The sequence below is a fragment of the Microtus ochrogaster genome, chromosome 19, assembly GCF_000317375.1.
Source record: "Microtus ochrogaster isolate Prairie Vole_2 chromosome 19, MicOch1.0, whole genome shotgun sequence".
Classification (NCBI taxonomy): Eukaryota; Metazoa; Chordata; class Mammalia; order Rodentia; family Cricetidae; genus Microtus; species Microtus ochrogaster.
In genome coordinates this window covers 48,366,321-48,381,852 of record NC_022021.1, presented here as the reverse complement: position 1 = coordinate 48,381,852, position 15,532 = coordinate 48,366,321, and the positions used below count along the sequence as shown (strand labels likewise).

The following is a 15,532-nucleotide window of genomic DNA, read 5'->3' as shown; positions in this document are numbered from 1 at the left end:
TGTTTTACTCTCTGAGCTTCAGGCAAGCTTTATTTATTAAAATACAAATGAAACACCCCTACGTATTCTCACAAGTTTCCTTCTCCCCACAATGCCCATTGATTCTCTGAAATTCTTTGTGGAAACAATGGCTGTTTCACACACTTCAGACACAAAACTACTGACCTTGCCATATTTAGACAAGACCAAGGTACTTAGCCTCATCTAGAACATCCAAATGCAATGCAGTAAATTCAGCTACAGGAAATGACGGTGACATTTCCTGTCCTGGAAGGGACAGTGAGTGGTTAGCTGGGTGTGGCAACTACCCAGGAAGTCATCCCGCCTCAGTGCATATCCTAGTGTCCCCCTCTTCCCATGGACAGTGATGGAGAAACACAAGATGAATCATGTGATTTTTTGATCATCCCAGAGCTGGTGTTCATCAACAAATAATTCCATGATGGCAACATTCAACCTCTCAAGGCATGATGACATACATGATGACCTACATGATGACTAACATACATGATGACCTACATAATGACTAACATACAAGATGACCTACATGATGAGTAACATACATGATGACCTACACGATGACATGCATGGTGGCATACAACTGAAGTTGTACCCAGGGGCTCCATTAATTAAGGGCCAACTATGAATCAGAAAATCTCAAGTCTGGCCCATTCTATTTTTCGTATCATCATAGCTTTATGTCTTAATAACTTCAGAAAAACTTCCTAAGATATGGGCTTGTGTGTGCCACCCAAGGAACAGTGAAAAGCTGTGAGTTTGGTGCAGAAAAAAAAACAAATATAAGTGTCTACAAACTAATGACAGTTTGCCTCTAGAGAAACACAGTTGATTTTTAATCTATGGGTGATGTTTACGACGTTCAGATATTCTAGGTTCTCAGAGCCTTTCCCAAGTCAAGCTGTAAAGATAGATGCGTCCCTCTAGAAAGAATCATTGCGTCACTTAGTGTCCAAGGAGCACAGGCTGAGTGTAGGGTCTCTGCGCGACTGAAGATCAGGTGAGGCAGTCCCAGTGAGAAGAGAGTGCTCACTGGAATCACTCAGTGTTGGTGAACACAGCTCTTACACCCGCAGACCAAATGCTTGGTCTTTCAACCATCACACTTCTGTCAAGTTAACCACACCCTGTGAGGACAGAAGTAAGAGGAGTAATCCAGCTGTGATTCAGGCACATGCTATCAAACACATGTGTATACACCCAAAGTATCATTCGTGCCACAGAATATTGAATGATAAAAACTTTAAAATGGGATGAGCAAATAAACCCCGTGTTCATACATTTGGTCATATGAAAGACTCTTGGTGTCACCGAGGAGGGTGGCGGCTGGCTGTGGTCTTCAGAGACAGCAGCCGCCGAAGGTCCATGTGGAACACATTCTTCCACGCTGTCTCTGCTTGCTCTCCCGGGGAAAGCTCCAGCGAGGAGTGAGCTTCACACCACGTGTAGGTGTATGTGGTTTGAAAGGTACTTTTATTGGACAGAAGATGAGAATAAGGTGAAAAAGAAAAACATTGGATCAAAAATGAGAGAATCCTTTGGGCTGAAGTTTAAGGACTCAAGAACTTATTACCTTCTTGCCTCTCCTTTTCTTCTGTACGTGAGCAGCAAGTGCTATGCTCAGCCGGACTTTGTCTCCTCTCTCTGCTGAGGAAACTTCATGCCTGGCACCTCAAACCAATGGCACCTGGCTTCCCACTGGAGTCTCACCTGATGAGATCCACGCTGCAGATGCTCTCAGGCTGAGATCGAGGCATACATGGCTTCAGTCCCTGCATGACCTGGCTTCACAGAATCAGTTCATGCTTGCTGTGTTGATATTGCTCCAATATGTTTTGACGGGTGTGTGTGTGTGTGTGTGGTGTGTGTGTGTAAGTGATTGCATGAGTGAGTTATGTGCATGTGTGTGTTCACAAACTCACACATATCTTTCAAGTTTTTCAGCTTTAGCTGAGCAGGTTTCCCACTGTCACGCTTCTTTCACAGACAGCAGAACTTGCCAGAGATGGGGCAATGACTCACTTGTTGATGGAGCTGCCTTCAACACAAGGCCCCGAGTTTGGTCCCCACCCCACACACACACTGTACGTACACACACACCACCACCACCAACAACAACAACAAACCAAAACCTGGGCATGGTGTCACATGCTTGTAACTCTATTGCTAAGGAAGGCAGAAAGGAACACACCCATGATGTTCCTTGGCCAGTCAGTTTAGTCAAATTGGCCAGTGAGAGAAACTGTTTCAAAAACCAAAGATGGGTACTTAGGCTGTCCTCTGACGTTCACATACACTCACAGGAAATCATGCCAGTTCACACACATGTCCACCCACATTTACATCATACAGGCACATGCATGCACACATTAACACACATTCATGTGCATGCATATACAAATGTGTACAGACATATATACATGCCTATGCACACCAGAAAGAGGAGGAGGAGGAGGAAGGCACGAAGGAGAAGAAAGCACCACTCAACTCTGCTGTTTGAGTTGATTCAGACCTGGCATGGCAGCTTGTTCCTGCAGTCCCATCAACTGGGAGGTTGAAGCTGCATGCCAGCCTGGTCATTATATCAGGACCCTATCTCAAAGGATTATAAATATACTTACAAATTAGGTTATAAATTAAAATATGTACAAAACCCATAGTTATGTAAATGAGTATAATTTTATCAGAACATGCAATAATATACACTAAACAGATGGTCAACCACAGATTTAAATTTAAAGTCAGAAAGTACTTCTACATCATTACATTCGATAATAATGGTGATTGTATTTTAAAGGGATTTATTTAATTAATCTTCATAATTTGGTATCTAGGCAACAATAATTATTATCAATAATGGTACTGACCTAAATTAATTTTGTACCTTGAAAACAAAATCATGGTTTTCTGAAAGCAGTGCTTGTGTGGTTGGGGAAGTTAGACAACACAGAAAACTAGTTCCCTAGAGCAAGTAAGCTTTATTGTATTTTTTTAATTTAAAAATTGCATTTGTTTATCTCTCTCGGGGAGAGAGAGAGAGAGAGAGAGAGAGAGAGAGAGAGAGAGAGAGAGACGCCATGTCACTTGTGTTCACATGTATGGAGGTCATAGGACTGCTTTCCTTGGTCAGTTCTCTCCTTCCACCGGGGGAATTCTGGGCGTTGAACTCGGGTTTGTCAGGCTTGGCAGCAAGCATATATCTACCCACTGAGCCATCTCACCAGCCCATACCTTATTGTTCAGAATCTCAAATGTCACTGAATTAGCTACTTCAACTTTTTGCACCAACCTAAGCAAATAACAGAGCCATGACAGTTTAAAATGTATAAGCACTTACATTTGATCATTTTTTTTTCTGGTCTCATTTGATCCTGAGATCCAGATTGGAAACTTAAGACAGATACCTTGTGGTCTGGAAAAGCAGTTTGTGGGATCAGAGATATTCATGCTAGGCTCAGCTTCTCAGTGTTACGTATGGTAGATCCGAGAAATGGAAGATTCCATGGAAACATGCCACGGTTGCTTGTCAGACCATGAGCTAGACCTGTGACATTTGCTAAGAATCAATAGTCCTGAGTCTAGCTATGCTGTCAGTTGGCAGCTTTGAATTCTGAAGGAAGAAGGAGAGTAAGTAAGTTTCTTGCCTCACATACAGAATTTTAACGGAAACACAATTGTCAGCTGAAAAACATGGCTCCTTTATCATCCTTCTCTTGAAGCTATGCTTTCAGATTCCATTCAAGTGTTTTGAAATATTAGACTCAGAGCTCCCCTTGCCCAGTCTGTAACTATTCACCAGAGACCATCATCATTCCAAATTCACTAGATAATCTACTGTGTTCCCCGTAGCTCCCCTTACATTGAGTCAAAATATATCGCTTCAGTTTCAAGCTGTCGCTTTTAGCATTGTGCCAGCGAAGCATCTCCAGTTGGCTTTGTTCACGTGCTAGCTCTGGGCTAAGCAGCTCTTCCTAAGTTGCAACCATTACCTGAGCAAAAGACGGTAGCACAACCTTGGAAACATTTCAGACATATTCTTTTATTTCATTATCAAGTTTTTTTTTCCTTCTGGAACCCTGGGAGACCTAAGAACCAACTTTGCTAAGAACAAAGAGAGCGTTGATTGTGTTTCACCTGCAGCAGTGGCCTTGAGTTTTCAGCGAGGCAGTCCTTGTAGAAGAAAGACGCTGCCAAGAGAACAAAGTAGCCCAGCCTGCATTTCCTCACGTCCCTGGGACGAGTGCCTGGAAGCCCGGAAAGACCATGTCCATTTCTTTCCTTGCGACTCTGCCAGTGTTATCAGTTTAGTTCAGACATCTGCTTGGCACATGTTTGTAGTAATAATAGGAGCGGCGGGCTGCTTCCCGCCACTCCGGCCGCCTCCGGCTAGCTTTTGCCCCGAAATAATTACACAGACACTGTATTCTTTTAATCACTGCTTGGCCATTTCTATCTAGCCTCTTTTAGGCTAACTCTCGCTCCTGGACTAACCCATTTCCAATCATCTGTGTGTAGCACCCCAAGGTGTGCTTACCAGGGAGATTCTAGCCTACGTCCATCCTGGGTCAGAGCTTCATCGCGTGTGCCTCAGAGAGCAGAGCTCTCACCTCTGCCCGCACGAGTGGAGCATCTCGTGTCTCTCTCAGGTGTCTGCTCCTGAGAGGAGAGCTGTCGAGTCTCTGAGCTCACTTCCTCTTCCTCTCAGCGTTCTGCTCCTCCCACCTACGTTCTAACCTATCAGGTCAAGCAGCTTCTTTATTTAATTAACCAATGACCTTCCTCCATCACTTCCCCTTTTTCTGTTTAAACAAAAAAGAAGGCTTTAACTTTAACATAGCAAAATTACATATAACAAAGCAGTTATCAAGTAAAAATTACAATAATCTTCATCATAACTAAGGAAAACTATAACTAACCATTCTTAACTCCATCAAAGACTCCAGAAAGAGACAATATTACCTAACTAAACAAGGAATCCAAAATTCTAGAAATGACAGAGACATCCCGCTGCCTGGACAGTCACCCAAAGTTCCTCTGTACCGTTGGGGCATCCATCTTCGGCCTACAGGCCCATAGTTTCCAGCAGACATTTCCATGAAGCAGGACATTTCAAAGTCAGTTCAGTCACTATCTGTTGTGTCCTACAGAATGTCTCACAGACTCTTTCATGAATCAGGAACCCCGAAAGATCTTCTCACCTTTAGGCAAGTTCAGTAGTCCTCTCTCTGTGGGTTCTCTGTGTCCAGTTTATGCAATAGTCCAGGCAAGAACAGTTTCTTGCCCAAATGGCTATCAAACTCCATAAGGATCCTCTTCGATGCCCATCTTCTTCTTGAAGTAGATTGGTGCTGCCAGGAGCAGAGTGTCTCATTGTCATGAAAAGTCCTAAGTTATTAAAACATTTAAAATGCCATATTCTATAATCTTTGAAAGATATGAAGAATGCCTATTTAAAATATATCTATGCATATCTAGAAAATCTTAACTAGCATGACTATAAACTTGACTATTATGATTATCTATTAACAAGCTTACATTTTAAGTGAACTACACAATCACAATATCTTAATTAATAGCAGAAATATGCATATACATATAACAAAATTGATCTTAAATCTCTATCAATAAAGCAAAATCTATACTAATACAAATTATTCATATCTCTATCACATGTTCAGTGCAGTAGTGGTTCCCAGTGGACGTCACCACTGTAGGGACTTCTGTCCACTGTGACGGGTCTGAAGGTGGACTGTTGCCCTGCTCACGGGAGGGGAGTTCTGCTGCTAGAAGGTGAGAGTTCTCACAACTTGATAGAGGAAAGAATGTTCCAGAAGCAGTATCCCTTTATCCTTAGTCTCTTCTCATTCAGACCCCTATCCCCTAAGTGTAGGAGTGTTCAGCAATGGTGGGTAAACTTGGGTTAATAGTTGCAAGTTCAGAGAATACTCGTCTGGATGGGGAGAGATGCTCCTGGGATCTGAGGACCTCATGAACCATTACCTGCCTCCTCCAGACTCCTCCCAGACAGCGATCACCTGGATTATTGAGTTGCAGATGGTCAGGAATATTGTAGAATATTCTTCAACTAGGAAAGATGTGTTACATTTGCTTGTGCTGCATCTGTTTAACGATGTAAGGATGTGTGTTTAATTATGTAAAGATGTGTTACATTTGTTTTGCCTTTCCTGCCTAAGGCACCTGATTGGTCTAATAAAGAACTGAATGGCCAATAGATAGACAGAAAAAGGATCAATGGGGCTGGTGAACAGAGAGAATAAGGAGGAGGAGAAATCATCTTGGAGGGAGAGAGAGAGAGAGAGAGAGAGAGAGAGAGAGAGAGAGAGAGAGAGAGAGGAGGGGGAGGAAGAGAGGTAAGGAAGGGAGGAGAGGAGAGGGGAGCGGAGGGAAGCAGAGGGGAGGGGAGGGGAGGAGAGAAGAGGAGAGATAGGGACATGTCTGGGGCCAGCAGCTTCTAGCCAGCCAAGCACTGGAGGAAGCAGTGAAGTAAGACATATGGAAAAAAAGGTTAAAAAAAAAAATAAAGGTCTTGGACAAAAGGTAAATAAAGAGAGACAGGCGAGTTTAAGAGAACTTGCCGGAAATGAGCATAAGCTGGGCCAAGCATAACTAACAAGTTTCCATGATTTGGGAGCTGTTTGGTAGCCCAAAATGAAAAAGTCTGCTACCCAGGAGTTTTCTTAGTTGAGGCTTAGATATCAGCATGTTTTTAGCATACCGTAAGGTGGGCCCGGGGACCCAGACCCAAGACTGCATTCAATTTCAAGCACGGTGAAAGGGAGCATGTGAAAAACAGGAAATAGAGGCTGCAAACTGGACAGTGAGGAGAAAAAGTGAGAGAGAGGTCGGGGAGAGGGGGATGAAGCGGGGATGTGTGCTCTGATCCCAGGGCTCCTTGGGAGGAAAGTAGATTCTGATGACGTCCAATGTGGTAGCCCCAGGATGAAGGGGTGACAGCATCAATATAGCGTTTGATGCAAAATCTCACAGAGCATGTGTGGTCCATGACACCGACTGTATTGCGCAGGAGAGCAAGGGGAAAGAGGGATTAACTGGTACACACTGGCCTCACCACCAAAAATTTATCGTTAACAGCATCCCAAATTCCCTTCAGGCCCCTGAATTGCAGAAGGCCCCTAGACAGCTGAGGTGAGAGTTTGCCAATTTTTTCTGGTCTAACAACGAGGCCCAGCAGCCCAGGCTGAGGTCTGTGGGGATTCCAGAAGTTGTGTTAGTCGGGAGTGGACCCTGATTAGCTTGACCACGCGATGACCACTCCATCAGCAGATGATGACCACAGTAGGGGCATCCCAGAAAAGGTTAGTAGGGTGAGCAGGTCTGACAGTGGGGGGAGGGAGGGAATCATGGGCTCCCTTTCTCATCCCTTCTAAATAACAACTGGGTGATGCTTGTGAAAGTTAGGCAAATCCCGAAGCTAACTGGGGCTGCTGCCTGTGAGTGACAGCTTGGGTGGTTACAAAGGGGGCTGCTTGGCTCAGAATCAGGCTGAAATGCTTACACTGGACAGACCTTTCACCTTCTGACCCAGGGAGGACAGGCTTCACAAAAATCTCAAAATATTTATGGGGACACAAAGAAGTCTGAGTGGCCAACCCGTGATCCACTGTGAGACTGAGAAGGGAAGTTCTTCCAGAAGGTTCCATTGTGCAAAGCGCATTGAGGGACCCTGGCTTCTGGTCTTCGGGGCTTACCCTCTGATGTCACTCCTTGGAGTTGTGCATCACACTAATTTCCCCAAGTAAATAAGCATTTTAAAACCATCAAGTCTAGATTTCATATCTGCCCATTAATCACTTTAAAATTAGCTTATTTTAATTATCTTTGATCCCTATCTCTCAGTAACTATTATTTAATTGAAATTTATATCCCACCTATTTCCAAAATGGCTGGAAGTGCCATTATAATTTGGCTCTGTTTTAGATAGAACAATCAGAGTACTGTCATTAATCTGCTAACCCTTCCTGGGAACAGGAGGGGGTGTCAAGCAACCAGTTAGTGAAAAACAGAGATTTCCAGATAGCTAAGAGGAAAAAAGGGGGTTTAGAGACTTGGACAATTTCCTGTGTATTGTGATATAAATAAAGAAGTAATAACAGAAGTAAAGTAATACTGTGGTTATCATACAGTCTGGTACAAGACCCCTTCGCAAAGGTCTTTACTGAGAATTTATGATCCTGGACCAATGACCGGAAGAACAGAAACAATTGCAATAAGCATCCTTTAAGAAGTCAACAGAAAGACCAGACATCCCCAGGGTTTATTCATTTAGAAGGAGCCGGGTGAAAGGCAGGGTGGGGCAAGAACCCCCGGCCTCGGGCTTGGGTTTCCATCTTCTGTGCTGAGTCTCTCTGGAGACCGCTCAGCTTTTCTACACACCTAGGGGGTCATCTTCCTGTAAAGAAATCTTGGTCCCTGGCTAAGTACAGAAATGACTTTACAAATTCCATCTTAGAGTTCATCCTGTTGCATTCCACACAAACACTGGCTGGTAGACCCCAGCGGTATGGACACGGTGCATCCAGGGAAAAAAACATCCGGACAGTCTAACCCAAAGGAAGGGCTCTGATGGGTGATATGTGAGTCACTGAGCTAACTCACTCTTTTACACAGTCACTCCCCAGTGTCTAACACCCCACTCTATGGCCATTGACCCCTAAGTTGTCCTGTAATACTAAGGAAGTATGAAGAGCCGGCAGCTGTTTTAATGCGACATGCCAATGTGGTGACATTTTGTAAATCTTTCATCTGAAGTAAGCATAATTGTAGCACATAGTTACAAAGTTGCAAAAGCAAATACTACCTTGGGATTTCTTCTCAATGTATGGAAGGTGGTGGAGCACTCACCGTACAGGATGCACCTGCAAACAGTGCCCAAGGAGCGGCCTCAGTGCGCTACTGAAACCTGGCATTAAGTGGGTTGCGCCACTGTTAGGCACCTCACAGCCTAATGCTGAGCTTCTGTATTTCATTTCAGATACTTCAGTCATTAGCATCCTTACTCATTTTCTTTCTTTTTTTTATCTATCAATTTTTTTTCCAGATAAGCCCTCCACTTGTTGGCTCCTGGGAAGAATTCATTTAGAAGTAAGGGCCTCAGTGGGGAGACAGGCCTTTTACCATGTGTTACTTAGTAGCCTGTAATGCAATAACAACTGTCTAGGTTTAGATGGTCTTTTTATGCCTCTAGCCTGCTGAGCATGAAAATGTCTTCAGCGTTCCCCAGTAACAGTGTAAACACTGTGTGTCTAGATAGAGTCCACGCATTAACCGTATCTGGCCATTTGGAGCTAATTTAACCAAGGCAGTAGGCCACAGCAACCTTCTGATCATTGGCCCAGGCACCACCTGTATCAAATGTGAGAGAGTTGAGTGAACAGTCCCTCAGGTGGCCAGTGGACACGTGCTGGAGAGGGTGGATTCTGTCCTTTTTAGGATACTGGGACTAGGTTTTCTTTAACTGGTTCTCTACAAAAACTTAAATACTATAAATCTGTGTGTTCAAATACTCTTTTGGTAGAAACCCAGTGTTGAGATGTCTTTACCCCCATTTGTATAAAAGATAAGAGATGATGTGATAATCCTAAATACTAGTTATCCATGGCAATGTGTTTGTAAAAACACATTCTCATGAAATACGTTTCTTAAGCCTCCCAGCTCCTAAACCATTGTTTGACAGTGATGTCTTATTGTTTCAGAATAAAGCCTGAATCAAGGCACTTAACACTCAGCTACTTGTGTTGAGAGAGGACAGAAAGTAGGGGTCAATGAAGGACAGAAAGTAGGGGTCAATGAGAATCCCCCCCCACACACACACACAGAGTGACTTCAGGCAAGGAAGCCGATGTGAGAAAGAGTGTGAAGTAAGCACACAGACAGAGGCTCAGATGTGGGTCTAGAAGCAGGGATGAAATGGGGCTGATGACGGGGACTGAGCCTTCGCCTCTGCTCTGCATTCTGGGGGGCCTGAATCTAGAGGTACGAAGCATTAGAACTGGAGCAGACAATTGCAAGCAGGAGCAGGCGATGGGAGAAGGGAACGCCTGAGCAAGAGGTAGAAGCTGGAGTCTAGCTCAGCAGTGCTCCAAGTGGCTGGGGTTTAGCATCCATCTGTGAGAGAATCCAGACCGTGGCCAGGTTCCATTTGGAAGGGAAGCGCCTAATTCTTTAGGTCTGAGGGGATGCAAAGGCAGCCTATGTTTTGATATTTAATATGCTGGTAAAAGCGCCACATCCATCCATTCATCTATCCATCTGTCCATTCATCCATCCATCTCTCTGTCCGTCTGTCCATCTGTCCGTCTATCTCCCCATCCGTCCATCTGTCCATCCGTTCATCCACTCACTGTGTGTTTTGTAAATTATGATCACAGGGACATGGCTTTGGACAGAGGAAACAAAACCCTTCTACCCCTGCTGAATTTACAATCTAATGGGGAAGGACATTGAAACTGAAATAAGACTTCTGTGTGCACACAGTCGACTTGGCATACTGCTAATAACGTGTCTCTCTCCTAAGAGAAATATCTTAAAGTAAACAGCACTTATTAACAAATAGAAAAACTCAGCACACTCTCAAAATACAGTTTAACTTGTATTATCTTTAGCTTTTACATTGGGTATAGAAGAGTTTTCTTCTTGATTTAAAAAGGTGGGTTAAAGGTATTCATTTACTTAGCAGAGTATAATAAAACATATTATAATAAACAAGCCAGTTTATTACTTCAAACATAAATTAGCCAAAGCTTAGAGATTTTTACATGATTTTTCTAGAGATGCACAGTTGATATCACAGGCAGAACAAAATCCAGTACTTCAAGAAAGTTATTACCTGAGCACTGATGGGCTATTATCAGACAGTATGAAATAACAGTAGTGGTATGTTTGATTTATTTTCAAATTCAAAAATAAAGCCATGAATCAAACAGTGGGTAGTGGTTTAAAACCATAACCTATGTTATCTGAATGGAACGAGAAGTGGAATTGGACAGAAATACCCTTGAACAATGTCATAGCTGTACTTGTCACAGAGAGAATTTCTTGTTTCTCTTCAAATATTGTCCTTTAATCTTAGGGGATGTCTAGGTTGCTCCCTAATGACTTTAAAGACATTCACGTCTAAGAACTGATGTGAAGGGTGTGTTCTCTGCCACCCCTTGCCAAAGCTCAGGTCTTGGTTCTCAGCTGGAGGCAGCACTGGGCTCCTAAGTGTCTACACTTTTAGATGAGTTACTTCGCTCATCACTGCGACAAAATAACCAACAGAAGCAGCTTAAGAGGAGAGGGTTGGTGTTGGCTCTCAGTTCAAAGGCAGAGTCTATCATGGCTGGTGGGCCCTGGTCACACTGCATCCAGTCGGGAAGCAGAGAGATGAATGGTGACCATCACTTCAACTCCAGGTCTCTGCTTTATTCTTCCCACGACCCCAGCTCAGGAAATGATACTGCCCCCTTCGATGAACTCATCCAGAAACGCTTTTTCAGTCATGCAGTTTTGTCTCCCAGGGGATTCTGGATCTTGGCAAACTGACAACCAATATTAACCGTCATAGAACCCTAACTTCGTTGGCGAGTTAACTCATTAGTCCCTTTATCTCCACCCCAACTCCTCCATCTCCATCTCTCCACTTCCACCCACCCCACCTCCACCCACCTCCCACTTCCACCCTCCCACCTCCACCCACTGCCCACCTCCATCCACCCCCCACTTCCACTCATCTGTCATCAAGTGAGTTGTTTCACCTGTTCTTGTTATTTGACCATGCAGAGAGCTAAGTGTCCATGAGCTGTGATCACTGAAGCCACGCCTACAAATCCATCTTCCCCTTAAGATGTCTCAGCTATTTTTCGCCCCATAACAAAAAAAATAGTCTGTTTAAATAAAAATGTAAATGTTAGCTGAGCATACAAAACATGTTTCGCGGTGATAATTAATCTGTTGGCAGGCCATCCATTCTTTATTATATATATTTTAGAGGTGTATTTGCCAAAGAGAAACATTCATGAGCAGACAGGGAAGTGCTGTGCTCATCTTACTTGTATCCCTGGATCGGTTGGCACGTGTCCACCTCTGCCCTCTGTGAGGCTTACTGACCTGTCTTTTATTTTATCAATGAGGACACTGTGGACATTGGGAGGAGTATGACAGCACCCTTGTTGACTGAGCTAATCCAACTGAATCTGAACTAGGAACTAAGCGAAGGGTTACTTAAGTAAAACTCGCTGTGTACAAGCCTGTCACGCCGTGTAATGACTTGGTTTTCAGTCAATGAGGTGGGGTGCATGGTGCATGAAGTCTGATCAGGGGGTAAGGGTGGAGTCCGGGGGGACAGGACCTTGTCTTCAGCCTGGCAACCCAAAGCTTCCACGTGCAGGAATACACGTGTTGGACACAGCCTGCTAGAGAACTGCTTTCTCATTTGCGGAACCAGCAGCAACATGAAAATGCAAGGCGCCTCTTTGAAAATAATTAGGAATTCAAGGTGATGCTAACAGAGCCATGCACCAAGAACAGGAGTCGGAGGACCCCAGAGAGCCTGGCTGCTGCTCCTCCCTAGCAAGATAGAAGGGTGCCCTCTAGTGTTGCAGGGCCGGCGAAGTTTTCAATCCTGCTTTCTTTTCCCCCAGGCCCCCTTAGAGCCTCCATCGTTGATTTCCTTGTGTGCTTGGTCACAAATTGATGCAGGGTACATTTATGGGCAAGCCCCCTTGCTCCTCACGCCTGGCTGCTGTGCAGCAGTCTTGATACCTGAAGGCGTGGGAATGAGCTAGAGGACTCCTCGGGGTCCCTTTAGTGTCACAAGCCTATATTTCATGTCTTGGCTTTCTACTCAAGGTTATTTTTCATTTTGTTTCGTGCTGCTTAGGGGTTATTTTTCCTCTGCTTTTGGTCTCCCTTACAAAATAAAACCCGTCGTAAACTTTGAAAAGATTCTTGGTTCCATGTATCCCCAAACACGGATAGAATAATAATCACTTTTTGATAGTTCACTTTTTTTTAGCATTGCATATAAAACACTGACAGAGGCTCTCATAAACAAGTGAGCACCCCAAACAAAACAAAAACAATGAACCCTGACGAAATCGCGGAGGAGGCTGACACAGCCTCGGTTTTTATGGGGCACCCTTTCGAAGGCCTTGGTCTGTGTTGACTCCACTGGAGCTGAGAGAGAGAAGAGGAGGAATGCTGGCTTTGGTTCCTGGTTTCTCTGCACAGCTCTGTCTTTCTAGAGATGCTGCAAACCCCTCCAAGGGTCTCAGAATGGCAAGACTTTTTTTTTTCTCCTCTGGGCATTCTGGTAGGTGCAAAAAAAAATTGTTTAACTAAATGAATGTAGGTAACTAAACATTTCCTAAAGGCCCACGCAGAACCTTTCCAATTAAAATTTGCCTTTATTTTATTTTTACAAAATATTTTGAGATTATTTTAACAAAATCTCCTGAGTTATGGTTCCTTAGCATATATGTCCTGGACAGTGGGTATTAAGATGCCTTTTGCTGCTAGAGAAGAGAAAGGATCTAAGCATTTGCTGTTCCCTCTTGAGTCTTACAGCCCCCCACCTCCTATCCTTAGATCCCAGATTATCTTTTCTTCCTCCTTGTGTGGGTGAAGGAGGATGCTTCTCACTGCTCGCGCTGAGGAAGTGTGAGCTGCAGAGGAGATGGGGAGCAGCGTGTTGCTAGCAGGAGGACTGGAAATGCACAGTTCTGCACAACCCAGACAGTCCTGCACTGGGATGGTTTGCGGCGTCTCCATGTAGAATCTGCAGAGACCACTCGGCAGTGTTTCCTGCAAGGGGATGGGCCCTGGTTATTAGGTTCTAAGCATTGGCGCTATTCGCTGCTGTAGCTTGCTTTCAGAATCTCTAAACACCTGTAAAACCTGAGAATACAGTGTGCATGCTTCCTGGTTCAAAAGAAAAGGCTCATTCAGTCAGAGGGTTTGGGTCTGCAGGAGAGGCTGAGGCTTGGTCATGAAGGTGTGGTCAAGGGTGAGCTTTTGTTTAGCAGATCAGGGAGGCTCTGCAAACAAGTCTGCTTCCACTGTTAGGGCTCCCTTAGAGGCAGTGAAAACGAACTACCAGGGGAGAGAGGAGAGGTCTTCATTGGCCACTGCTTCCTCCTTTTCTCTTCAGGACACCAGTGACAGAAAAAACACAGGACTGAGTGAGGAGGATGGCAGGAAGTCCTTCCCAGGACTCCTTGTCCTGGACTTCAGCTCTACTGTCTCATTTACCCCATCCCTGCTCTCTGCAGAGGTTCCTACAGCTGTGCCTTCACCCTCTGCATCCAGCTGTCATGGACTGTTGTCAAAAATAAAATCGCTGTGAATCCCTGCTTCTGAGTGTCCATGCAGTGTCCATGTCCAGCACTGACGAGTCTCCTAATTCAGCTCCCCTGCCCATGCTGGTTTGCAGCTCAAGTTGGCAGGCCACAGCCAGAGGAGTTGCAGGGGTCTCAGGCAATGTAGTCCTGGGGCTGACCACCTACTGAGACAGGGGAATGTCTGGCTATTGATGCATTTTTGTGTTTTGGACTCCTTAGAAAGTGGCTTGGGGGAAATGGGTTATGAGCATCTTTGAATCGAAGGAACCCTCTAGAAGCAGTCCTTCGACGAGCAGTGATTAGATCTTGCATCAAGAGACTAGACAGAGCAACAGTTGTGGGAAGTCGCAGGCACAAGGAGGCCGGCAACATGGCCTCCCCAGATGCCTGCAGAGCCTGCCCACAGATCTAGCTGGGTCTCCCGTGCCTCGGGCATATGGCCCCACAAAGTAGCAAGTGGCATGGAGTGACTGAATTCCAGGCCAAGCTTGCCTACACTGAGGCCCGTTCCTGCTCCTTCCTACAACGTCCCTGTCATCCCTGCTATACCACAGGGGTTATGGGGGAACCTGTGATACCCAGCACCAAGGTCCATGGGAAACTTCCAAAGTGTGAAGAGCGAAGGGCAGAGCACCGGTGAGGCCACCTACCTGAGGACCTCAAGGTGTGACTGAGTTCTTGGGGGATGTTCTTTCAAGAGGACCCCCCACAAGTCCCTGAAAGGACCTAACCCCTGCTTTGCAAGGTACCGCAGAAAAAGAGAAAACTTGAAGCCACAGCTTGCTAAGTAGAGGCACTAAAGGGGGGGGGGGTGGCCAGGCATTCTAGACCCCTCTCTATTGGTGAGTGGCAGCGTCCTTCCTGGCTGCCCTGTGAGATCATGGAGAGGCAGTGGGGACTCTGGAAGCCCCGAGGAGGTCGAGGGTAGCCCCAGGCTGTGCTCTGCTATAGTGGAGACCAGGGCTGGAACCCCACTCTGCCGGACTGAGGTCCAAAAAGGAAGAGAAGGGTGCTCCCCACTGTGTGGCCTGTGACGGAGCTGAGGGGAGAAGGACGCCGCTGTGCGCAGCTTTCCTCAGAGCGCGGGGCTTGGCCGTCGGGGGGGCTGGTGGTGGGCGCGGGCCGGCGCCGCCCCTGCGCGGAGGCCCGTGCGC

General features: G+C 45.4%; 1 protein-coding gene across 1 annotated transcript in view; it reads left to right on the top strand.

Moving 5' to 3' along the window:
* The first annotated feature begins 14,937 nt into the window (after positions 1-14,937).
* Positions 14,938-15,532, top strand: part of Adcy2 (adenylate cyclase 2) — a 337,098-nt gene continuing 336,503 nt past the window's right edge. Inside the window, exon 1 of the mRNA XM_005356692.2 lies at positions 14,938-15,014. Within this exon, the coding sequence (XP_005356749.2) occupies positions 14,938-15,014 (77 nt within the window). The remainder of the gene's footprint in view (positions 15,015-15,532) is intronic.